This window comes from Musa acuminata, chromosome BXJ3-6 (assembly GCF_036884655.1).
Source record: "Musa acuminata AAA Group cultivar baxijiao chromosome BXJ3-6, Cavendish_Baxijiao_AAA, whole genome shotgun sequence".
Lineage (NCBI taxonomy): Eukaryota > Viridiplantae > Streptophyta > Magnoliopsida > Zingiberales > Musaceae > Musa > Musa acuminata.
The window spans coordinates 9,169,953-9,196,071 of record NC_088354.1 but is presented as its reverse complement, the minus strand read 5'-3'; the positions used below and the strand labels follow the sequence as shown (position 1 = coordinate 9,196,071).

The window sequence follows — 26,119 nt, the reverse complement described above, 5'->3', positions numbered from 1 at the left end:
ATCCAAAATATTTCTCACGAAATATTTTTTATAATTATTTATATGATAAACCCATATTATTATTGATAAGGTCATTTAGTCTCACATTCGTTGAGGAGTATAGAACCAAAGATTCATAAATTTGTCAGGTCTCCCTTAACCCTTAGAGACGTTTTTTTTTAAGTTTACATGCTCCGAAAGGATAAAACCGTACGGGTACGCTCATCGTCCAAAACGAACAATTTCTCACGAGCCTACGGGCCACATCAATGGTCGATCGACCAAATGATCCTTTATCAATTATATTTTATCCTGTTTTGTCCGATCAATGGTCACATGTGGAGTTTCTAATGTAGATCGATATTTTCCTATCATATATAACATTGATATGAACGAATGTGTGTATATAGGCACACCTATTATACCAAGTAAAAATGTATCATTTAACCTTTTTCTTTCAGGTAAGCTAGGTTGGGCTAACATATGTTGCTAACTTTTCCCCTCAAAGTGGTCAAACATTCATACTCATCACAGTGATGAGTGGAAGGAGAGTTGAACATGACTCATGTCATGCTGTGTCCCAACAAGCGATCCCTTCTTCTCCTTGGCAAGTCCCCTTTTTTTACCAATCAAAGCTCTTTTGACTTCATCATATATTTCGTTAATATTGCCACATGCTTTGAACTAAAGATGATAATTGCCTAAAATTGACCACAAAATTCGTTTTTTTTTCTTTATACTTTTTGTGTGTTTAGGGTTGAGATAGGGAGTCAAAAGAAGGTGGTCGGTATGTGAAAGATGGGCATAGACTTTGTCATCACGTCACACACATTTATAGGTGGTAACGAGTTTAGGTTTGGCCAGATTTGCAAATCCTAACCCTAGTCGAATCTCTTTTGTAGTGCTATTTTCTAGCTAATCCATGATCAATTGACTCTCCCAACCATCGCCCATCCAAACAAAAGAAAATATTAGCATCAAATTTCTTGATGCGGAAATAGTACTCTTCTTCGTGTTACTTTTAATTGTCTAACTTGTGCTCCCACTTTTGAGTGTCTAATGAGTTGTAACATTGCTTTCAATCATCTCAACAAGCTTTTTGACTTGAGATCTCTTATAATTAGAATATCCGAATTTACGATCGATACGAAAGTAAAATATTTAATAGTTAAAAAGTCGCTAATGGTACTCGAAGAGGTAATGTAGAAAAAAAATATTATTCGAATTCATCTATTTTGTTGAGACTTCCATTGACTCAAGTTTTATCTTAACAAAAATATTCACTATTATTATATATGCACTATAAAAATATAATAAACTATAAAATTATTATATTTATAATAAACTATAAAATTATTATTACATATGCAAATATAATAAACTATACAAATATTCACTTATGAAACAGTGGTTAAATTATTAGATTTAATTCAAAAAAATCTGAAATTTTTATAGTTTATTATATTTGCATATGATTATTATATTTATTATATTTACATATGCATACGAAACATATGAAACATATTATATTTATAAAAATAAAAAAATATATATATTATATGTTACCTTTCTGCGGTGCGTTAGTTCTCCGTACGTGTCTTTTGATGGATGTTGTTGCGTGACCGCCCACAAAAACGACGTTGATAGATACTCTAATTGGTGTTCGACGAATGGTCTGTTATCGGTCACAGCTGGCGTCCACGCCCCCGCTCGCTCGGTCCGTCTCAGAGATCACCAACATCGCCTTTTGACGTCGTGTTCTCTTTCTCCCCGTCCATGGTGTGAACTGATGAAGAAGAAGAAGAAGGAAATCCCATCGACAGCAGTCGTGGCTGGTTCAGTTCGGACGTCGAGAACACAAACCATGTGCGCTCGCGTCCTCGCGTCCTCTCCGCTACCAACCCACTCCACTCCCGCCCAACTGCGTCGCCATCTCCTTGCAGAGGCTCCATCCAACCGAGGCCGCAGACGTCGGCAGCGATGATGGCGAGCTGATGCCCGGGCTTGACCGTGGCCACCAGTTCCGCGGATGGGTGGAAAGTGGCGTCCGGAAAAGTATATGGCTCAGGAACAAAGCATGAAGCTTTGACCTTCTGTGCGAAGCGCACCAGAAAGCTCCAGTTTGGTTCTTCTGTATCTGAGGCATAAAACTAAGGGAAACAAAAGTCAAAATTAGATTCGATTTCTATAGCTTTTCTTGCACTGTTCCTATGTTTTAGTCGACATTTGTTTTCTTTGGATTGTAGGGATTAAAATAGGAGATCAGGATGAACAGATCATAGATTGGGCAGAGACATCATAAATGAATCATGATAATTATTTCTGTCGCAACTTCTGCCATGAAAGATGCATCTGTTGCTGACTTGCTATCGACTCTGACCTATTTTGACGCAGATTTATCATTGATTTCGATACATGACAAGAAGGACAAGTCAAACGGCTGTGGCTGCATCCTCTGCGGTCTCGGAAGGTGCTTGATGGTCCTGTGTGGTATCCATCGTCCTCCTCGTCTTCGTCGCCCACCTGTAAACCCCCATCACGTAGTCGGACGCATGCAGCGCGACGTATGTCCCCATCCCGGCGATGATCCCGTACGCTATGGAGTAGGTCAGTGGCATCAGAATCATGGTGAGGAACGCCGGCACCGCCTCCTTGGTCTCCGACCACTCGATCTCCTTCACCATCTTCATCATCATCGCCCCCACCAGCACCAGCGACGGCCCGACCGCCCACGGCGGCACGTTCGTGAAGAGGGGCGCGAAGAACAGGGATACCAGGAACAAAAACGCGACGGTGATGGCCGTGAGCCCGGTGCGGCCGCCCTCCCTCAGCCCCGCGGTCGACTCGAGGTACGTGGTGACCGTCGTGGTGCCCAGAGCCGACCCCACGATGGTGGCGCTGGCGTCCACGATGAACGCGCGGTACTCCCCCTCGAAGCCGCCGGTGTCGTCGGTGAACCCCCCGTACTCCGCCATCGAGTACATCGATCCGGTCGTGTCGAGGACGTCGACGTAGAGGAGCGTGATGACGGCCACCCACACCTCGCTCCTGTTGAAGCCGCTGAAGCTGATCCTCCCGGCCGTGCTCTTGATGATGTGGAAGTCCACCACCTTCTTGAAGTAGTCGTAGCTCAAGTTCCCCGGCGGTGTGTCGGGGAAGACCGTGACGCTGGTGCCTCTGATCCAAGATACCAACGTCACGAACACGACGCCATAGATCATGCTGCCCTTGACATCCCACGACAGGCAGGCCGCCATGACGAGGAAGCCCACCGCGCCGAGCCAGAACGTGGGGCTGTGCATGGTGCCGCCGAGGCACTCCCCGGTGGCCGCGTCCGTCTCGGCGCACGCCGCGAGCGTGACCAACGTCGACGAGCTCGGCCCGACGAGGCCGACGCCCTCGCGCGCTTGCAGACCGGTGAAGGCGAGGAAGAGGCCGATGCCCACGGCCGACGCGAGGCGGACGGAGCGCGGGATCAGGCGGGCTAGCTTGGAGCGGAGGCCGAGCACCGACAACGCAAGGAACAGGCAGCCCTCGAGCATGACGGCAGCGAGGGCCGTCTCGTACGGAAGGCGGCCGGATCCGTGGAACCCTACCATGTTGTAGGCGAAGTAAGCGTTGGCGCCCATGCCGGGGGCTAAAGCCAGCGGCAGGTTGGCGAAGGATCCCATGGCGAAGCTGGCGACCATGGCCGCGACGGCCGTGGCGATGACTAGGTCGTTCTTCGTCCTCGACAGGCAACTCTGGTAGCCCGGGTTCGCGTCAACCTTGCACCCGGGACCGGCCGGCGGCGTGCAGTCTTGAACCGTGCACGGCCCGCCGGAGTCGGTCAGGATTGCGGCGTTGACGGAGATGATGTAGACCATGGTGAGGAAGGTGGCGGCACCGGCGCGGAGCTCTTTGGTGAACGAGCTCTTGCGGGCTTCGAGCTTGAAGTATCTGCCGACGGTGCTATGGGCGACGGCGCGGTTGAGGGCGCCCTCCGCCCGACGCCACGAGCCTTCTCCTCCCATGCTCGCCTCCCCCCTTCGAATTGCTCTGCTCCTTCGGTGCTCGTCTTATATAGAACACGGTGATGTGCTTTCGATGTAGAACGCCGCAGACCACCTTTGACTGGGATTTGGTCGGCTAAGATCTGTCCATACACATGGCGGCATCACCGTTCACATGACCGAGTTAAATCTAACCCAACAATCATGGTTTAGCCCAATCCAGATTGAAACCCCGGTCCAGCATCAAGCCGGTCCAAGGCCCATGCCCGACCCTCGATGGGCTTCGTTAACGTAAGCGAGCCGGTGGAGTTATATATACCGAACCCAACAGAGCGACGCCGGAAGGAGGAGATCGAGGGAACCAGCAGAAGGAAGAAGAAGAAAGAGAGGCGAAACGAGGGGGAAATGGAGGCGCAACAGGGAACTCAGGAGCTGCACCTCGCGCTCGCCCACAAGCTCTTCCTCCTCTCCCACCCCGACATCGACGACATCGAGAAGGTCCGCCTCCGCGATGAGGTCCTCGATGCCGTCAAAACCGACGGTAACGACCACGTTTGCGATGAAAGATCTTCCTATGCCTTATCCTAGCTTGTTTCCTTGCCCTCTGTCTTCCGTTCGCGGCCGTGACGTCCTCGCCTTCTTTTTGCCCCAACAGACATGTCCTCCCTGTACGAAACCCTGGCCGCTGCCTCGGTGCTGGAGATGGACGCCACGGTTCTTGATTCCATGAGGAGGAGGATCGACAACGAGCTCAAGAAGCTCGATGACAAGTGAGATCCCCGTTCTTTTGCTTTCTCTATAGTTTCATGTGCTTATTTTAAGCTTTGGATGTTTGACACAAATGTAGTGTTTGATAAGCCGGCGCAATTAAATCTCAAATATGTCCTAACATGCAGTATCAGTAGTTCTTATATTTGATCCTTGAGATCCCTCTAGCAAGATTTTGTGATGCATAAGGAGATCAAGTTTTATTTCTGTGTAGGTTTATCTTTTGTATCACAAGTAATTTGTTGGGTTCTAAGTCACCGAAATAGCACCTCTAATTGTAAGAGTAAGACCATGCGTGTTGGCAGGCCTTTTCGTCACAAGTGATCTATGCATTACCTTCAAATCTGTGCTACGGAAAGGGGTTCCTCTGAATTCTATTAAGATTTGAAAATGAAGATATGTCAAAAAGTAAAACTGAAGCATGAGTAAGTCCATTACTTAACAGAATAGATATTAAGGATACATCAAGCCAAGCCGAGCCAAGAATCTAAGTATTCACGTCACTTGAGGCCACGCCTAGCATGTCAAAAGGAGAAATTTGTCACCAGGGATTCATTGTATCATCATTCAAAATCATTTTTGGTTTCACAAGATCTTATGCTGTGATATTTTGTGTCTGGAGACAGTGTGACACGCTCTTAGGTGTCTTCTCAGAGCACGTTGCAAGAGAGGTATTAATTCCTGATTTGCCAAGGGAATTGGCGTGACGCTTGGGCTATGTTGGATCATGAGTCTGGTTGTACCGACTAAATATTTTTTTAAAAAAAGCCCATTTAAAGATCAAGTGCTGCACAACCAAGCTTGCTCTTAAATGAGATGCTTCAGGCTCTTTGCCAGACCAGGTGAAACAGGTTGATGATTTTGTCTTGTGATCGATGATTATTTTCATGAAACATCTTCTTTCTTCTTGTATTATTGCAAGTGAGCTATGTGAAGATGATAAAATTTTGCTAGCAATGAGTGAACGAACAATGCACAATGAAAATCCTGACCAACTGATGTTCATTGAAACACATTGCCTACACAAGCTATGCATTCCATATCTCGGATCCTATATACGTGAATGCCAAATGTTTATTGTTTGAAAAAGAAAATGAATGAAAAGGGAGAGAATATTAACAAATATAGATTGCACCATAAGAATGTCAAATGACCAGATCCAAGTTGAATGCATATTTGAATTTTAATGTCTACGGTGATGGCATAATCTATAAGAATCTTGTGCATAGTTGCTGTTGTAGTAACTGGAGGACATATATGGTGTTGTAAGATACTAGATGTGTGTGTGTGTGTATGTATACATACATAAATATAAATATAAATATATATATACTGTAATTTTTTAATGCAATTGTTTTTTTTAATTAGCTTAGCTACATGGTGTGTGGGGTCTTGACAATTTGCACTGATATTCTCTGTTACATGATTATATAGTATTCTCATAATAAATTTTGGTCCTACCAAATTCATCAATTATGATATAACATGACAGTTACATTTTGCTTTTAATTCAATAAAGGATTGCTGATGCTGAAGAAAACCTTGGAGAAAGTGAAGTACGTGAAGCTCACTTAGCTAAGTCCCTGTTCTACATTCAGATTGGCGACAAGGTATTCATGGCTTTAAATTTTTGTGGTTCATTGTGATACTGAGTGTTATGGTTGTACTAAAGATATTTTGTTCATCTTTTCAAATACAGGATAAGGCATTAGAGCAGCTCAAAACAACTGAAGGAAAAACTGTTGCTGTTGGTCAAAAGATGGATCTGGTCTTCTATACATTACAACTTGGTTTATTCTACATGGACTTTGATCTTATTTCCAAGTCCATTGACAAGGCTAAGAAGTAAGTTGTGGATTTTCTAGTGCTAGAATATATCCATTTTGCAATTTCTGGGAGACTTGTGCTAAATCAATTTCATATTTACACAATTTTAACAGTTTATTTGAGGAAGGTGGTGATTGGGAGAGAAAGAACCGGTTAAAAGTATATGAAGGTTTATATTGCATGGCCACCAGAAACTTTAAGAAGGCAGCCAATTTGTTTTTGGACTCAATATCGACCTTCACAACTTATGAGCTATTGTCTTATGATACCTTCATTTTCTACACTGTCCTAACAAGCATTATATCATTGGACAGAGTATCACTTAAACAAAAGGTGCTTCATAATGAATGCCTGTTTTTCGTTTGTTTCTTTTAACTGCCTTACATTATTGATGATTAATATGGCAGGTTGTGGATGCACCTGAAATCCTTACAGTGATTGGCAAGATACCACATCTATCTGAATTTCTTAACTCGCTCTATGGCTGCCAGTACAAGTCATTTTTTTCTGCATTCTGTAAGTGGAAAATTGATAAAACATCTCCTTTTTTATGCAATCATAAATGACCTTATTTGTTTGCTTTGTATTTGCATAATCTTGTGTTTGTTATTTATTTTGTACCTAGTGGTATGCTATAATTTTTCAGCGGTAGTCATCCAAGTTCATTTCTTAGCATTGATGTTTAGACAGATTGATTAGTTATTTGCATGATCGTTTTTCTAGTTGCTTCAATTAAGTCTAATGGTGTTTCTAAGTGTGCAATATTTAGATCAATGTTTCAGATGTTGACAAATTTGGTGTCGATCAAAATTTAAATGATCTTGATTGATTGACATTAATTTTCTTTTTGTCTTATTAAGTTGTTAAAGTGATAATGCTTATATTTTTCATTCAGTTATGTATCTTCCTACATTTGTTACTCATCCACCTCAGCCATTCCTGCATTATTTTCGTGCAATTTTTTGACCTATTGATTGCTTAGCTTAAGAATCTAATAGATGGAGCCAATTTTTATGATCATCTCAACTCCTATTTTTAAAGTACCATATGCTATTGAATTGCATCACTTGGCAATTCTGCTCGGTTTCCTAACACTAGTAGCTTCACTTACTGTTAATAGTATATTATGGTTGTCGCCATGTTGCTTTCATAGTCACCTCATTTATATTCACATCAAGCTTTCGTAAATTTTGACTTGGAATTTTGGTGGCATATGTTTTCAAGCATTAGTGATGCTATAATGAAAATAATCAATAATGTGTTGCGCAAAAATTACCCATTTGGAAAATGCATGTCATTGGCTAACAGGTGGTTGCCATCAGCTTAATCCTCTTTCCAAGAAAGTGTGTGAAGTGTCCATGGGTTTTTTGAGCAGAAATCTACCGCACTTTCTATTTGCTAGCATAACTTTTTTTTAATTGTGGTCTTTGCTGGATTTTGCTTTGCAGCTGGGCTGACTGAGCAAATAAAGTTAGATCGCTATCTACAACCTCATTTCCGGTTTTACATGAGGGAAGTTCGAACAGTTGTCTATTCCCAGTTCCTTGAATCATATAAGAGTGTGACTATGGAAGCAATGGCGACAGCTTTTGGAGTTTCTGTTGATTTTATTGATCTGTAAGTACTTCCACAAATCCTTGCTTATCAAAGTCTTTTAGGTTCCAAAAATCTTACGTTCTTGAATACTTTGTGTCATTGTTATATAGGAACTTATAATCCAATTTAGAGTGAGGTTCACCTTACTGATACTACATAGGATGATTTCTGATGCCTTCTCCTTTTGACCTGTGGCTGGCAGTCAGCTTTCGAGTTAAATTAATTCTCTGGATTCGACTGAACATGGATCTATTACTTGTTTACTCATCTGCAGGGAATTATCTCGGTTCATAGCTGCTGGGAAGCTTCACTGCAAGATTGACAAGGTTGCCGGTGTTTTGGAGACGAACAGGCCCGACGCAAAAAATGCACTTTACCAGGCAACCATCAAGCAAGGGGACTTCTTATTGAACCGAATCCAGAAGCTCTCTCGTGTTATAGACTTGTAATCAGATAACGTTTTCCTGTTCCCACTCGGAAACTTGTCTTCACGACTTCATCTACATCTTTGACAGCTTTTTGTAGTTGCAGCACTTTCATATTAGATTGCAACTCTTATTGATCCCTGTCCTCGAGAACTACTACTGTCTTCAAGCCTTTGCCTTGAGAAACTATATTCAGTAGTATTATTGGACTTATTTTTAATGGAATTGCTTTGACCTCCTAGTTTTATTTAAAGGTTGTTTTTCTCGTCGGAAAATACTTGGGAAGAAAGGTGCATTAAATAACATGCCTGCGATGAGCTTCTGAGATATATGGCCTTCCACCTCGTGAAGAAATATGGATGTTCCAAACTGGTGAGATCACATCCCACGCGTTTATATGTGGCCCCAGATTGGATATCAGCCGTCGAGCTTTCAAGAGAACGGGATCTACCGTGATATTTATTTCAATCGAAGCTGCTGGTAAGAAATTGTAATTTTCCTTAGTTGCATCTTTCAGATTTCATTGGAAATTGTGTTTGCCATCTAATCAACTTAAATTATATGGTCGGAAGCCGTAAATTTCTGATCCATTCATTACATGTGCCCCGAAATAACTGCAATATGATGATATGGTCAGCTTGTACAGGACGTTGCGTGTTGCCGACGAAGATAACGGGTTACCGGGCCAAAGTTCGCGGGTCGAACTGCACCCGAATCCGCTGTTCGAGATGAATGAATACGATGTGAAAGGCAACCGATTATTTCGAGAAAAAAAATATTACTTAATGTAACGGGTTACCGGGCCAGCGTCCGGTCTCGAGCTCAACCCGCATCCGCTGATCGCGATAAATGTATGCACGGTCAAGTCAAAATGCAAGAATAAGATCTCGCTCGGCTCCTCCCCTCGGCCGCTGCTGCCCTAATCCCAAAGGCGGAAAAGAGAGAGAGAGGAACCATACGAGCGAAGACGAATACGAGAATTGACCGAACGGTGATTGTTGATTCTTGTATGGTTTTTCCTACTTTTGTGTCTGTTCCTGAAATTTTGAGACATATGAAAAAGGATTTCCGATTGTTCATTCGATCGCTTCCGTTTTCGTGGCAATTTCTTTTGTGTCTACTGTTGTGTGATTTTTCTTGGATGCTTCCTGTTGTCTGGATCGCGATCAGACCCACATCTTTCTCGAATACTCGGATCGGATGGCGAAATTGTGAGGAATAACCGAACACTTTTTTAGGAGTTTCTCCAATCTCATAAACAGTGGGCGTGGTGCTGAATTTGAAGGTGCTGTTATTGCTTTGTTCCATTTACTCATAACTCGCACTGATAAAGTTCGTGCTCTTCGTGAGGCTTTCTACCGTCAGAATCTTCCAAATGTGACCAACTTGCTTGCCACAGTTCTGGTCTTCCTCATAGTTATCTATTTCCAAGGTTTCCGTGTTGAGTTGCCCGTTAGGTCAAAGAATGCTCGTGGGCAACAAGGTTCGTACCCTATTAAGTTGTTTTACACCTCTAATATTGCCATCATTCTGCAGTCAGCGCTTGTCTCTAACTTGTACTTCATCGCCCAGGTATTTATGTTCTCAACAACTGAAGTTGTCTAACAATATTGACCTTTTACCTGTTGGATTATACCTAAGCATTTTGATTGGTCGATGCAGTTGTTCTACAGGAGATACAGTGGAAATTTTCTGGTCAATCTGTTGGGTAAGTGGAAGGAATCTGAATATTCTGGTCAATCCATCCCTGTGGGTGGTATTGCTTGCTATATTACAGCACCATCAAGGTGAGTAATCTCTCTCTCTCACTCTCATGATCGGTTGGATGCATGCTTTGACTGTTGGAGTGTGAACATGGGTACTGTACAACAAGGTCTTCAATTTCTATGTGACAACGTTGCCTCATTTTTCGGCGACGTCGCCCCCACCTCGTTTTTATGCGACATCACCCCGCCTAGGGAGAAGAGAGGCGATGGCGCCTCGCGTGGGGAGAACAGGTGACATCGTCGAAGAAGTTTTTCTTTACTATATATATATATATATATACCGAATGGTATACAGTAAGTACCGTATCGAGCGAATCTCGAATCTTTGGTACGATACGATATTTCAATCCTTGCTGTACAATCTGTTTGGTCTTTGGAAGAAAATCTTCTCATTACTTTTTAGTTTTCATTTTCCTTTTGTTGCGTATTATCTTCATACTTGAAATTGCATTTTGCAGCTTGGCTGATATGGCAGCAAATCCTTTCCATGCATTGTTCTATATAGTTTTTATGCTCTCCGCCTGTGCTCTTTTCTCGAAGACTTGGATAGAAGTCTCTGGATCGTCAGCAAGAGATGTGGCCAAGCAGGTTAAGGTATGAGCATATCTGTAACATCTCCTTGTGTGTTATATCTCACTTACTATCAACATTTATATAATAACTAGGTTAATATTGTCAGTATGCTTAGTATAATTGTATTGGTAGCAATTTGTTGAGAATAATAATGATCTAGAAGTCAACCTGCATGATTTTGTTTAATAATCAGATTAAAGAAAAATATTTGTAGAGGTTTGAATAGCAGATGTGTAGACATTACAAGTTCAAAATCAATGACAGCAAATGACACCTTAATGCATGTTTGTGGAAAGGTGTTTAGCTTTCTTTTGAAAAGAGGGGTACATCATGTGGTTAACATGAAAACTGGATGTATAGATAAGTGACAAGTCAAATATCCACTATTCAGTGTGTTCTGCGCAAAATTTTATATCAAAATTTTTTGTATTAACTTTTGCTTATTAATTTGTTTGGCAAAGCTCGTGTAACTTGTGATGATAAATGTCTTAATGGTATGCCGACGTATCAGTGATTTAAAAAGCGCTAGGTGTCAAGGTCCAAAAATGTCCGAGGCACTAGGCACTCGCCCGAGCGAAGCGAGACGCTAAAATATAAAAATATATAATATAATTAATAAATATAATTATTTAAAATTTTAAATTAAAATATACTATTAAATTAAGAAAATCTATTAACAGTATTGAAAATTAATAATTTCAAATAAACCTAACAATATTAACAGTATACAGTATACTGTTAATAGTATACTATATATTGTTAACAGAAGGAGAAGAAGGAAGTGTAAGGGGGTGCTGAGTCTGCTGATTGAGAAACCCGAAGCGCTCGCCCAGGCGCTCGCCCGAAGTGCCCAGGCGGCGCCTGTTTGAAGCACGCCGCTTGGGAGATTAGCGAGGCGCTCAGGCCTCACCTCGCCTCGCCCGAGTGCCTAAGCGAGCGCCCGAGCGCCTTTTTAAATCGTTGCGACATATCACATGTCAATATGTTGGCATATAATGGACCCATAACAATCCGGCCAGGGACCGGTCAGGGTCCTGAACCACAACGTGAAACCTTGGAGGAAAGCCATGCTTATATAAAACAACTGTTTGCTGCTAGAACTTTTTCAGTTTACTCTTCATTTAGGACAAATAAGTTAGCAAGTTTAGCATATGGATACCACTCATGGCTATTGTACCTTTATATTGTCAACAGATGAAGGCATGAAATTTGATCTTTGCCCTATTCTTTTTCCCTATATGTGACTCCTTAGAACTTCCATTTGAACTTTGAAAGTCTTGCAAGGTTGTCATTTGCTGTCAGCCAAGCATTTTTTTTAATTTTCTATCGTTAAGGTGATACAATTTTTAAATGGCATTGCTCAATATGTTATTATTTGTGTCTTATCATCATGTGTGGAGTTTCTTTGTTGTACTGGGCCATGAATTGAATCAGCATCAAATACCTTATGAGCATTAATAGAATTTTTTGATTTGATAAAATTTAACTTGAAGGACTTGAAAACCTGCAGTCTGCGAGCTGCTGCAAAGTTATCCACCTTAGAGCCATTGCCTCAAGCCTCCCTCTTCTTGCTTTTATTCTTTGAAACTGCCTCAAAACTGGGGAAGATGATATTATTCATTGACACAAACGATTGTTATTAAGTTATTTATTTACTTTAATAAAAATATAATTATTAACTAAAGAACGTAAGGGAGTTATTTACTTTGTAAGGTCTTTTAAGATTATGGGACACCCGAGTCTCACGCTCCGACGGCTCAGATCCGTTCGACTGGTGAATCGGTTTGCAGAGTGGGCTGGAAGCGTTGGCCCGCGTTCACCGAGTCAACTCAATCCAAGCCTAACGTAGAACACTAAAAGAAAAGAAACGAGGCGGCAAACCGACTTATTCGCGCCTGTTTACGCAACCCTAGTCGCCTCCGATCTTTTCCCTGGTGTTGCTTCTGTCCACTTGCCGCCGGCAATCTCTCTCAAGTCGAGCCTTCCAAATGTTAGACGTCTTCGTTTCGCTAACCGTAGCTGCTGCTTTTGCTGCTGCGTCCGGTGATATCTCTTAGTTTGGTCGTGGTCGTCCGGCCGCCTTCCTTCCGGTACTTGATCCTCCCTCCTCTCTTCCTCCCTTCTTGTTCTTTTCCTCCTTTGTCTTACACGACATTCAAGAAATGGTGGGTAGCGTCTCCTCCTTTCGACATTCTATCAATCGAAAAACCCGTCGAAGATTGTGTACGATGATTCAGGAAAAGAAATGCATCGTAACAAAGGTAAGGCAATTTCAACTATCACTGAATTGAATGATGATTGTGCAACCTTTTCTCTCATGCTATTTTATAGTTTCTAGTATAATGTCATGTCCTCCAATTTTGCCTTCTTGTTTTATTTGACACTTAATGATAAGTTATTGCAGGATTTAGAATTGCATTTGATTTATCCCAACACCAAGTGAGACAACTAGAAATACTTCAATAAGATAAATTTATATGTTTTTACACACGTAAATATAAAAATTACGTGTGTAAACTTGCCTTTTAAAAAAATGAAAAAAGCAATATTTTCTTTGGTTTGGGCCAAGAAATAGGTAATTGCTAACTGCACATTGAGAGCGGAAGTAATATGAGTAGTTCGAACTCGAGCCCATGTCTGTCTCGGGCTCAAATGGTTCAATGTTAATGGGCTGGGCTCAATTTGGAATCAATTCGATATTAATAATAATGGTTCACTTTGGGTTGTCACATATATATTTAGTTGTATTATTATTAATAATTAAGCTTGATTGGAAATCCTAACGCCCTCACATCGACATAACATGTCCCTCTCATCTTACCTTTTCCTTGTTCTTTGAAATGGTCTATAAATTTGACCATCCCATCCTTGTCACCTACCGTTTTCTTAGACTACCTTGTACGCTATGGCTGTTGCCCCCCACTCCCCTTTCCTCCTCTAGATGGGACTGCCACAAATGACATTGTGTTGATAAGCAACTCCAAAAACAAAATAAATCAATAAATGTATATATGGAGGAGTTTTAATTAAATTTTTTTTTTATGGAACAGGATTTGCATTTAACTTTCTGAATGTGACCTCACCGATTAACAAAACCCAACCTCTGGCCTAAATGAACATTTATGGGAGCACACAGTAGGGCTTGACGGCAACAGACGAAGTCTAAGGACAGCTGCCAGCAATCCATGGGAGAAGCCATCACTTAACAGAGATGGATTATTGATCCATCCTGATTCCTTTCGAGACTAATCCATTTCCGCAAGCAGCTCCATCCCGTTGACTTTGACTCCGTTCCGGTAGTAGATTCTCGTGCGGTCGCTCGTCATACTTATATGCTATTTTCCGTCCGATAAAACGTGTAAGAGACGTGCGTAGAATCTTTGGACATTAAACAAGGACTATGGAATATCTTTATTATTATTATTTTATTATCAACCCGGAATTTAGTAAGGAATATTTCGAGTTGGACATTCTGACTTTGGTTTTTGTCTTCCGAAGGCTTAACTCGGACGAAAGCTCCTCTTTCCTACTTTTCTCTCCACTTGTGATGCCGAAGACGACTCATTTGATACTAAGTCGGTAAATATTAGATATTAAAAATATAATTGGTCGGGATCCGCTTGCCGCTGGACACTTGAGGATCCGACCCGACAAACACAATTACCATCAACGGCGGGCCCAGTTTTACCCAACAGGGCATGCAAAGTCAACATTCCGCGCAAGCAGGGAGGCGGTCAACGTAGCGACCAAAGCAGTCAACACCCGGCGGGCCCCGCCTGACGCCCTCGAAAGTCTTCTTTAACTGCTCTCATCCTACCTAAAGCATCAGAATTGGAGAGGGATTCCGACGTGACCGACGACATCGATTTGCGTTCTGTTTTCCTTGGGACACACACCATCTTCCTCCAAATGCCATTTTTGTATAATAATTAATAGATATTTCATGCCATCGAATTTTTCCAAATTTTTTTAATTAAGACTCCGATGTCAAATGTAAAAATCACGAAACCGATATGAAACAAATCCTCTTTTCAGACAAACATGACAATACACGAAAAAGAAATCAGATAGAACCCATTACGTCCGCACGATTGATGGTGAAAATTGATTCAATCACGATCAAAGTGTGATTCTGGATGATCTTTTCCTCCGCAGTCGTCGAGAAAACACGATTGGCATGGCGATGATTTCAACTTGTCAGATACCTATTGATTCTGACCGCAACAAACCGAAACGATTTGAGTAAATGAGTTGGACCAAACGGAGTTAGGGCGGGGGGGCGATTAATTAACTGCCCTCCTCGGGTTGGATCGGGCCCCACCTGCAGCTCACCAATGTCACTCTCTCACCTACTCGTCTCCAACCCAACCCGACCCCCTCTCCCCTGCTTTTGCTTCCCACGAGTCTCTTCGATCCCTCCTCCTCCTCCTCCTCTCCCCTCCCATCCTTATTAATCCCCAACATCGGGTCGGACGATAAGAAGAATCCTCCTCCTTCGAACGCAGGCGACTCGGAGCAGCTCCTCCCCCACCCTTTCTCCCCTCGCTCCCCGTCGCCCACCGGGGGTCAAACCTCCCTCGGTAGCCCATATATAATTCAAAATAAGACCACTACTCTGTCGCTTCCTCCTTCCCCTTTTGTTTATTTTGCTTGTATGACCCTCTCTCTTGGATCTGTGGGGCTCGGCAGCTGAATGATGGAGGGCGAGAGGGAGGCGGTAGAGCGCCGGGCCCTGCGTTCGCTGGGGCTCGGCTTCGACCTCACCAGCGACTTCCGCCTCCGCTTCGCCAAGGGGTACCCCCGCGGCCGCCTCGTGCAGCTCGACGAGGTCCACACCCGGGACATCGTCTTCCCCGGGGGCCAGGTCGTCCGCGGCGTGTCCGAGGACGTCGGCTGCGACAAGGGCGATCGGATGCGGTACCGCTCCGACGTCCTCGAGTTCAATCAGGTGAATCTCGGCTTCTATTATTGATTGTTGGCTCGTTTGTGGAAGGCACTTTTGTTGTGTTGGATCAAAGATTCGCCGCTTGTTGACTGGGGAGGGCTTCCCGACCACGATGATCGGATAATTGGCTAGTATGGCGCTAATTGTCTATTAAGTTGTCCAGTATGACGCTTGTGGAGAGGGAATCCAGAAAACTAATTGGTCCTTCTCTAGTAGTAAGAATTAAGGGGATGGCAAATGTTCTTTCTCGATTCAGATGTTAGTAGATATAAAGCAATAATTTAGAGTGGATTATGTATTTGAATTTATGGGGTTCTCCTCTGGCCTTTAGTTGAAGGAAGAAATGGGCGAACGTCTGTTCATATGCAGAAACCCCATAGCAAATTGTCAATAACAGAAGATGTCATTCATCAATACATCGCTGTGCACTTACATATCAACCTCAGTTTTGGCCCCTTCTGCAACACAATTCATTCGATCGATATGGTCTCATCAACCCGGGGGCTACAAGCCTTGCCTCTAGGAGTGAAAGTGAGAGGGGCATGACGGTGCTTTACCAATGATTAGAAACAAGATTTTAGAGAGGTTATTTTCCTGACAATCATGTAGGATAACTCACTCATGACAGATAGGACCTCATTATTTCTTTTACATTTACTTATGCTAGAATTAGGTCATTTTTCACCATTCCATATACATTTAATATTTCTTTTTGTTTCACCATTTCAGTTATTTGCTTGTTGACAAAGGTTCTAGTTGGAACTATAAACTTTTCTACTCAGGACTCCCTGCAGGTCTCATCCTATATAAGCTGGTTCTTATATTTGTTTTAGGTGACAAAGGCATGAAATTCCTGCCGTACATGCAGACTTAGTCTATTATTGAATAGGTTGTTGCTGATCCTGAAGATATAGAGGAAATAAACAACTTATGAATGGAATACATTTCCACAAAGTTAAAACCATCTTAATTTGAGGAGGTAGACAATGATTATGGAAGAAAATGTGGTTTCTTGTATTTCTAAAGCTTAGGGTACTTAAGATGGGGCCTCCATTGGTCCCAGCCCTACGAGATCAAGGGGCACTACCGGAAAGCATATTGTTTATTTCGGCTAAAACATATTAAGAATTTAATTCTTGTTTACAAGATATTTTCAGTTTTAATTGTGTTTCATACGTCTAAACTAGTCAGAATATTGTTAAAAAAAGGCTTCGATTTTACTAGAATGTGCATATAGTTTTATTTTGTTTAGTTTTCCAATCTGAAGTGTTTTAGATGAGTTACTTACTTTGAGATTAATTGTAAGAAGGGGAATAGGTTGATAGTTTGGATAGATTTTGATGAATGATGATCCTTTTTGCTTTATTTTTAAACAGTTATCATGGACTAAGAAATGAGGTGTAGGGAAGGTAATCGGGATTTATCTTTGATGACTCGTGAGCCTACTGGCACTTGAATAAGCATGCTTCCCAGAGGCTGATAACTTGATATTACATTTACTTTGTTTGCCATTGATGACTTTGGTGGTGCAGGGATAAATGATATGATTGTCAATCAAGTTAACTCATAGTCTGTCCAGACTGCAGCTTTTCTAATTGTTGGTCCACAAACGTCTGGCAATTTCAAGTCCAGCACATCCATGTGATGTTTAAAAATTAATGCTAATATTCAATTTAACAGCGAATTTACGTCTTGCATGGCTTTGTGGTCCAAGCAATCAGTAATTAGTGAGACTTTCTTTAAGAAGAGTTTTATCTTGCATAGGCTTTTCTTTGCGAAGATTATCCCTGTGCTTTTTAGTTCGGATAATTTACCGGTATTTTGTCCTTGTTAACTGGTTTGCAGATCACCTATGTCATTATAGTTATATGATCAATGAAGAATTGAAGCCATATGCAGTTAATTATGTAATTGTGGTAAAGTCAATTTGATTTCCTGGCCATGTCAAGTAAGCATCTAGAACATGCAGTTCTGTTTACTTAATCCCAGGCCAGAAACAATGACATCTTCTTCTCTGGAAAGAAAAAGACGCCATACTTATGACTGTCAAATCATTGCTGGTTTTTTATGTTTCATGGTAGTTGATTGGGTTAAAACAATTTGAAATTCTGATATACTACATTCTTTCATGGTCCATAAATAAGCAGCTGCCCTAGTGTCTTTTCTTTCAAGTCATCTAAATGCCGCCTTTTTATTTTATCACTCTTCTGCTTGACTGTTGATAACCGATATCTTTTCCTTATGGCAGATGTCTGAGTTACTCAATCAGAAATCTTCGGTCCAAGGAAAAGTACCTTCCGGTTATTTTAATGCTCTTTTTAATTTAACTGGAGCATGGTTGGATGATGCCAAGGACACAAAATATCTTGCTTTTGATGGATACTTCATTTCCTTGTACAATTTTCACCTAAGAGCTTCTCCTTTGGTTCTTCTTGAAGAGGTTAAAAGAGCAGTTCCATCGAAGTGGGATCCCATGGCCCTCTGTCAGTAAGTGCTAAACTGTTGGCATCTGTATACAACTATATGGCTAGTTTATTCTTTATACTGTCATTTAGGTTTATCTGATTTTGTATAATCAATAAGTTGAAATTGGTTGGCATTTATTCTGGCTTTCTTTCAAGGAGCTGAAGAAACATGTACGTTTTAACATATTTATCGATTAGTTGTGGAAACTTAAGATATATCCCACTTAACTTGTTGACTAGCAGCATCATTGGTGAGTAAGTGTCGCACCAAATTTAACATAGGCTTCCTCATCACAACAATGTATTAGTGTGATGCATAACATAGAGAGAGACTTTTTCATGAAATAATGGAGTTTATTCTTTTCTTTCAGTTTCATTAGGACCTATGGAACACATATAATTGTAGAAATGGCTATAGGGGGTCAGGATGTAATCTGTGTTAGGCAAAGTCCTTCTTCAACAATTTCATCTGCTGAGTTAAAGGTTCATCTCGAAGATCTTGGAGATTATTTATTTTCTGATGGAAATAGTCTTTCTCCTCTACATCGGAAGACCAGAGAAGGCAAGAACAAGGTATGTTTACTTACTAGCTTGTATCTATGAAATGGTGTATTTAATTAATGTTTCGTTTAGTGTAGGTGCCTGAAGTCTTCATGAGAATCTTGCAATCCAACAACTTGCAACTGTCTAGCTATTCAGAAACTTCAAGCAAGGAAGTAAGGCCTGTACACATTATCCTCTATTGCTACTTGACTTTTATGTTACTGAACCAGATATATTTATTTAATAAAAACAGGGACTCACAATCATTTGCTCAAAAAGAGGAGGTGATGCATGTGTGTTAAATCACTCTACTTGGTTACAAACAGTACAAAATAACCCTGATGCAATAATGTTCAAGTTTGTTCCCATCACATCTCTTCTAACTGGCGTTCCAGGCAGTGGATATCTCAGCCATGCTATGAATCTATATCTTCGCTGTAAGTTCACATACACAAAATTTGTTGCTAGAATCATCTGCTTGATAATTTCTATTTAGGGTGCAGATTTGTATTCTCTGCTGTAACTGTGGAACTAGTCTGGTTTAAGAATGCCAATCCAGCATACAGCGTATGACCTGCAAATCCAACATCACTATGTCATGCAGATTATAATTGCTTTAAACATACCCATGAAAAAGTATCATATTGTGCAGCTATTCCTCCTAATTCCATTATCATGGTCCCTTAAAATGTTAGCATCATGGTGTTTATTGGCTTTCACGGGTATATATATGCAATCTTGAAGTCTGAAATAACTCATGAAAAGGATGCATATGCAACGTTTTAAACTTTTCAAGGGAAATGTACACTGTCCAAAACTTTGCAGGGTAACCATGCATTTCACCAAAAACATTTAAAAAAGAAAAAAAAAGAGCCAATTCAATACTTTACTGTGGCATGCATGCTGTCAACCGTTTCACAGGTATATGTGCAATCTTGCATTAGTGCAATAAACCACAGATAGCTTTAGAGGCCCTTTGTGTACAATGCCTTTCAATCGTTTCTGTTTAACAGATAAACCTGATCCTGAAGATTTACAGTATTTCTTGGAATTTCAAGTCCCCAATCAGTGGGCACCGATGTTCAATGAACTAGCTCTGGGACCACAAAGAAGAAAAGTCTCCTACCCCCGGATGCAATTTAGATTTTTGGGACCAAAGCTACATGTTAACACTGATCAGGTACGACTACTGTGTTTATGTTTTACTTAATTTTTTCCATGTTCCATAATCTCATTCAGGTCTTGGTAACACACAAGATCTTTCATTGCTGTTTTTTGGGTAATTTTCCTGGTATGCTATCTTATAGTTATTGTATTTTGGGCATCTTTCCTAACCGCTCTAGTGGGTCAACGCCATTTTTGTTATGGGGGGGGTGCAAGTAACATTGGAACAATTTGTGAAGCCAAATAAATTCAATGCTTCATACAACAGCAACTTTGGAAAAGCAAACGAAGTTAAGGCCAACACCGAAAAGCTAGGTTTAAGGGTGCAACATTTTTTTGCATTATTACCAAGTGAATGCATCTAGTTATGAATATAACCAAGAGAAACAATAGTTTCATTTCCCTGTGGTGCCATTCATGGTTTCCAGATGCTTACCTTTTTCATACATTTCAAGTAGCGATGCCCTTGCCAGAATAGCAAACTGCCTAATTCTTCCTGGGTGTCTCATGTTATTCCTTTACCCAGTTAATTTGGTTGTAGGCTGCTCCAAGATATGCAGGTCTCGTGGAGCCATGGTTAGTTACAGTAACCGTTCTTGTTCTTTTGATTCATGAAATAGTGGATAGTGCTTGAATTCATCGTTATGATTAAGGAAACACATCAAAGCTTGCTGGGATTAGGAATTTATTTGCCTTTTATTCTTGATTTAATTCAAATGGAATTTAAATATTACAGATATATAAATCAATTTGTTCTTTCTAAAAGAACTGTTATATAAAATGAGAATAGGTGTAGGGTTTTATACCTAATGGATCCATACCATTCCCTTCTCGGACCGGTAAGGATCCATACCATTACCAAGAAGTGATGATAGCATATATCAAAAAGGAAAAAAACAAGAAAGACAACTAATGAACCCCAGGAAAATAGCTTAGGAATAGAAGAGTGTCTCTAACTCCCCCTCCATTATTTTGACATCCTTGGATTTCAAAGGGAGATCTTAGCTTGCAACTTTATTGCATCAGAATTGAGCCACCCATCGACTTACCAAACCAGGCAGTTCTTTACTGTTACAGTTTTCTTGGTTCATTTCAGTTTTGATGCCAAACATGGTATATGACAGATCAATGAGGAGCAGTGTGCCCCCAGTGAACAAGCAATTTGCTTCCTGGACCTTGCTCCGACCCATATGTATTGCTTGTATTGATAATTACTGAATATTATAGTCTTGCATAGTGCTGGCAAGCCAAATTATTTTTGTCAATTAGTGAGTGATAACTTGATCTGATCGACCCATCAATTCTTTGATTTATGGACTGTAAGGCCTGTTCAACCATTTTAGTACAGATGCTGGTGGCAACATGTGGATGCAAGTTAAGTGGCATCTCTGCAATTGGCACTTAGTCATAGACTCATTAATCTGATATGTTTTATTATTTGGAAGGCCATATTGAACAGCAATTTTGTTGGTTGTTCTGGTTTTCTTCCCTTGATGTTCTGCATGGAAAATAGCCACTATAATTCAAGTGGTCAGAGATGCCTACACATGGGGGCAACTGGTGTTATTGAAGGTGCATTAGGTGCACTAAGGCATGAAGCAAGGTGAGGCAGAAGTTTTGAGGCTTGCCATAGCTGATGCAAGAACCTTAACAAAGGCATGCCTATGGGTTGAATCCTTGTGAGTCTCGATTGAATGAAGAGGCACCGGAAAGTTACATATTATTTTTTCGTACTTCTTTTCTTATTCTCTTATTCAACCATTGGATGGGTTAATCAAATGTGGGGTTACTTTAGGGAAAAAAAAAGGAATAACAAGGTACCCTTGTGAGACATTTCGGCAAGTGAACAGGCTAATGTGTGGCTTGGGCTCCGTTTAAAATGAGACTGCTTTTCTCCTTTCCTTGGTGCTTCGGAGCTGGCAGTTGTTTTTGCTTTGTTTTTCTATTTCATAGCTATCGTTTATGCAAATATAGTGGTAAATTTGTTTGCTGATAATTAATTTTTTTGTGAACTGTACTGTTGCCTCTAATTTAATAGTGTAATTGCTTTATTAATTGAACTGATAAGCTAACATATTATCAGTACTTTAGTTACCTGACATTTATATAATATGCATTTCTTGATCAACCATTTTTTCCAGTTTTATGATTCATTTATAAATTTTCATGAACCATGATAATGCTTAATCTCCAGTAGTTCGTGGCACCTCAATAGTTCTTAAGCCTTTCACAACAGTGCAGTGTACTGTCCACCCGGCTACCCAGTGATAAATGACTTTCGTGTTTAAAACAATATCCATCTTTACAAGGAATACAGTATTGAAATAATATGTACCATATAATTTTGATCTGTCAGAACATAATTTAATGGTAATTAAAGAATGTTGCAAAACACAACCTATCATTTATACTTGCTATTCTTTTATGCAAGTACCCTGCCTCAGTGTATCTATTTGCAGTCTTTCTTCTGGCCTCTGAGCTGACACATAAGAGCATAAAAAATTGCTAGTTGCTCTCATTTTCTGCAGTTAGAAAACACAATTGAATTCATAAATTCCATGTTTGTTTGGAATTTGAAGGCACCCAAGAACTTTCTGTTTTAATTTTACTTTTTCGTTTATTGTTGTTCCCATGGTTTCAGGTCTTGAGCAGTCAGAAGCCTGTGATTGGCCTGCGGTTGTACTTGGAGGGACCGAGGTGCAATCGGTTAGCCATACATGTGCAACACCTTTCAAGTCTCCCCAGCATGTTCAGGAACTCTAGTTCATCCGAAATGTCAGCGTGGCAAGGATCAGAAGACTCTGATGCAGGATACTTTGAACCTATCCAGTGGAAGAGATACTCAGCTGTATGCACATCAGTTGTGGAGCACAATCCTGAGTGGCTCCAGAGAGTATCTAATGGTGTGTTTGTGGTAACTGGTGCTCAGCTTGTCACCAAAGGGAATTGGCCGAAGAAAGTGCTTCATCTTCGTCTCCTCTTTACACACATTCCAAACTGCACAATCCGAAGGACCGAGTGGGCTGGTGCACCAGCCACTTCTCAGAAAGGAAGCTTCCTAACAAATTTAAGTACAACGTTTAGCACACCATTTACCCAGAGAGATGTGCCACCACCAGCGAAGAATGAGCCTGCACAGCTGAATTCAGGTGTGTATCCCGATGGTCCACCTGTGCCGGTTCAGTCAAGGAAGCTCTTAAAGTTTGTGGATATGGTCGAGGTGGTCCGTGGTCCACACAACGTGCCAGGACATTGGCTTGTGACAGCGGCTAAGATTGTCAAAGAAGGGGGAAAGATCGGATTGCATGTAAAGTTTGCTCTGTTGAATTATTCAGCTGAGGCTGGGTTGATCGACTAATGTCCATATAGGATTTCTCTCCTGTCCTGTAGATTTCGGAGTTCTGATTGCAGGATCAGGCTAATTTTGTGCATTATTTTTTTATTTATTTTGGTTTAGTTATTACAACTGTACAGATGATAGTAATAATCTGCATGTAATTTTGACATATGGCTCGGATTTGGATCTTAATTTAGTATTTCGAAATTTCAAATCGTTATCTACCGGATAAGTATTTTTTTAAACTGAGCTGAGAGCTAACTTTGATGTTTTGAAATGTTTTAGTGGCTTTCAAGAGGAATAATGGATCGATATGTTTCATTGTGTTCTTACGTGACTTTGCTCTTCGGTCATCATCAATTCGGTGTCCTTCTAGAAGGGAGATGGTCATGTCGCTACAGCCACCATATTTAGCTGATTAGATCCGTCCGTGAACTCCTAATGTTGCCAATGATCCTTAACCCCTCCTCCCCCTATTTAAACACGAGTATATGTTCGCTGTGGCCATCGAGCACATCCATGGTGAAGTATCTTCGTACCATCACTCTCGTTATTGTTGCCATCCTCAGCCTGCTCTCCGCCATTGAGTTTGCCATGGCGGAGGACAGCCTCTACAAAATGACCGAGAAAGCCATGGTCGCATGCAGACAAGTACTCACCGGTTTTGTCTCAAGTGGACATCAAGCTTAAGCTCACCAAGCAACTCGACAGATGCAAACTCGGCTTGCCCGGTGCCCAGTGAATGCAACTGAGCGTGACCTGTCTACTAAAGATTTAAGATGAACGTATAATGTTGAATGCTAATAGTATTTTTCTAAGTGATTACTCAATCTATCATCTGAATTAATGATATGTCTGCTTTCATCTTGATGAGTATGAACTATAATCTCTTTGTGGTTGGAGCTATGGCAGCTATAATATTTATGTACTTTATTTATTTGATGGGATATATGTAGGATTGGTTTTGTCTAATTATAAATTCAAATTAATATCTATAAGATATCTACCTAATAGGATTTTATCAAATCTTAACTCCTCCAATAATTATATTATTATTGAGGTGAGAGAATACTTTAAGAAAAAATTAAAAATTAAAAAATAAAGATTTAGATTTATTTAAGAACTCTCTCAAAACTATATTAGAATCACCCAAAAATCCTACACTATATCTCTTCATCATGTATAATAATATATCCTAATTTATTATTTTTTAATATTTTAATTTCTAATATTAATTCTAATCCTTATACCATCTACCTATAAACTCCTAGAATATTTAAATAAATTAAGATTAGTTTATGCATATAAAATGAAACAATAAAAAATTGTGCAACATAAAAGGCTTCATAAAAAAATATAATTTTATTTTTTAGCATGAATAATAATCATATATATTAAGAAAAATTTTGCTACAAGAAGTTATATAAAAATTATTTTATACTATATGATTACCAGTCTTGCTAAAAAAATCACTGCATGTGATTCCATTAATCTATCTTAATTAAATCTTTTAGTTAATTTACTGTTATGCAACAATATTATTTTAACTATGTGCAATCATTAAATATTTATTTAGATCTATACCTTTATGCTTATCACTAAATATACCCTCAAATTCTTGGGAATAATTTGTGTTTTATCTTCTCTTATAATATATAAAAATAATTTAATAACTAAAAATAGAATATATAAGAATATATCTCATTACAGGCTCAAACAAATTCAATTTGAGGATGGTACTCAATAAATTTCAAGCAGTCAAGTCAAATTTTATTCCTAAAACATTTCACTGTAAAAAAAATTAATGTATGAGAAAACGCAATGTTCCATCAAAATTCAACCTAAGATTTCCATATTTGATTTCTACTAATAATTCCAGTAAAATTCGGCAGCAGTTTACAGTGCTGAGACGGCTTCCTCTTCCTCCTCTCCTTTTGATTTCTTGCGGAAGATCTTACATAGGACGGACTCGTCCAACTGCAAAATATAACTCGTCACTTCTTTTGCATGCAGAGATTAATCTAACAGAAGATGACACCAAGAAGGCGAAAGAGCAAGATGAGACCCACTCACCAGTTTGGACCACTTGGCTGTAGTTCTAGCACTGGATTTAGGTTTGGATCCATCGTGGGTCCTGTACTCAGTCATCATCCACTTCGTCTTCTTCCCATCCGGTTGCTTCCCCTCGTGATAAACCAGGTGTTTCTTGACGCCGATCTTCCGGTCCCGGCGGTCGTAGATGGATAGGTCAGCGCCTGTTGCTTTCCAGTACCCCTCCCCGGTGGAACGGTTGGGCCGCTCTCCGTTGGTATACTTGCGGTCTCTCGGGGTGAAGAAGTACCACTCGTTCTCGGTGACTTGTTGGTGCATCTCTGCGGCAACAGTAGATGAAGAGGAAGAAAAGAATAACAAGAAGAAGAAGAAGAGGAAGAAAAGAATAACAAGAAGAAGAAGAAGAGGAAGAAAAGAATAACAAGAAGAAGAAGAAGAGGAAGAAAAGAATAACAAGAAGAAGAAGAAGAAGAGGAAGAAAATAATAACAAGAAGAAGAAGAAGAAGAAGAAGAAGAAGAGGAAGAAAAGAATAACAAGAAGAAAGAGGAGGGAAGAGAATATACCTGCAAGTCGCTGTGGATGATATTTGTAGATGTCCACATCGACGACTGCGTTGCTGGGAAGCGGTGCTCCTTTCTGCTTCAAGGCGAGATAGTATGTGATGAGCTCCTCGTCGCTGGGAGCA

General features: G+C 40.6%; 4 protein-coding genes across 4 annotated transcripts; 3 read left to right on the top strand and 1 right to left on the bottom strand.

Moving 5' to 3' along the window:
* Positions 1 to 2,275: 2,275 nt before the first annotated feature.
* LOC135641098 (adenine/guanine permease AZG2-like) lies at positions 2,276 to 4,029 on the bottom strand. The gene has a single exon (XM_065156143.1). The coding sequence runs from the start codon at positions 3,990 to 3,992 to the stop codon at positions 2,412 to 2,414; it is 1,581 nt and encodes a 526-aa protein (XP_065012215.1). The 5' UTR covers positions 3,993 to 4,029; the 3' UTR covers positions 2,276 to 2,411.
* A 223-nt stretch (positions 4,030 to 4,252) lies between these two features.
* Positions 4,253 to 8,840, top strand: LOC135641099 (26S proteasome non-ATPase regulatory subunit 6-like). The gene is made up of 8 exons (XM_065156144.1): positions 4,253 to 4,512; positions 4,627 to 4,741; positions 6,259 to 6,349; positions 6,439 to 6,584; positions 6,680 to 6,899; positions 6,974 to 7,082; positions 8,015 to 8,183; positions 8,437 to 8,840. The coding sequence occupies exons 1-8, from the start codon at positions 4,377 to 4,379 to the stop codon at positions 8,609 to 8,611; spliced, it is 1,161 nt and encodes a 386-aa protein (XP_065012216.1). The 5' UTR covers positions 4,253 to 4,376; the 3' UTR covers positions 8,612 to 8,840.
* A 376-nt stretch (positions 8,841 to 9,216) lies between these two features.
* Positions 9,217 to 11,209, top strand: LOC135640813 (uncharacterized). The gene is made up of 4 exons (XM_065155580.1): positions 9,217 to 9,337; positions 9,804 to 10,159; positions 10,250 to 10,374; positions 10,812 to 11,209. The coding sequence occupies exons 1-4, from the start codon at positions 9,217 to 9,219 to the stop codon at positions 10,951 to 10,953; spliced, it is 744 nt and encodes a 247-aa protein (XP_065011652.1). The 3' UTR covers positions 10,954 to 11,209.
* Positions 11,210 to 15,350: 4,141 nt separating this feature from the next.
* On the top strand, positions 15,351 to 23,600 carry LOC103987609 (MACPF domain-containing protein At4g24290). Its single transcript, XM_009405956.3, has 8 exons — positions 15,351 to 15,506; positions 15,616 to 15,874; positions 18,120 to 18,358; positions 18,708 to 18,909; positions 18,975 to 19,052; positions 19,133 to 19,316; positions 19,893 to 20,059; positions 22,685 to 23,600. Exons 2-8 carry the CDS (start codon positions 15,620 to 15,622, stop codon positions 23,399 to 23,401), a joined length of 1,842 nt encoding a protein of 613 aa, XP_009404231.2. The 5' UTR covers positions 15,351 to 15,506; positions 15,616 to 15,619; the 3' UTR covers positions 23,402 to 23,600.
* The last annotated feature ends 2,519 nt before the right edge of the window (positions 23,601 to 26,119 follow it).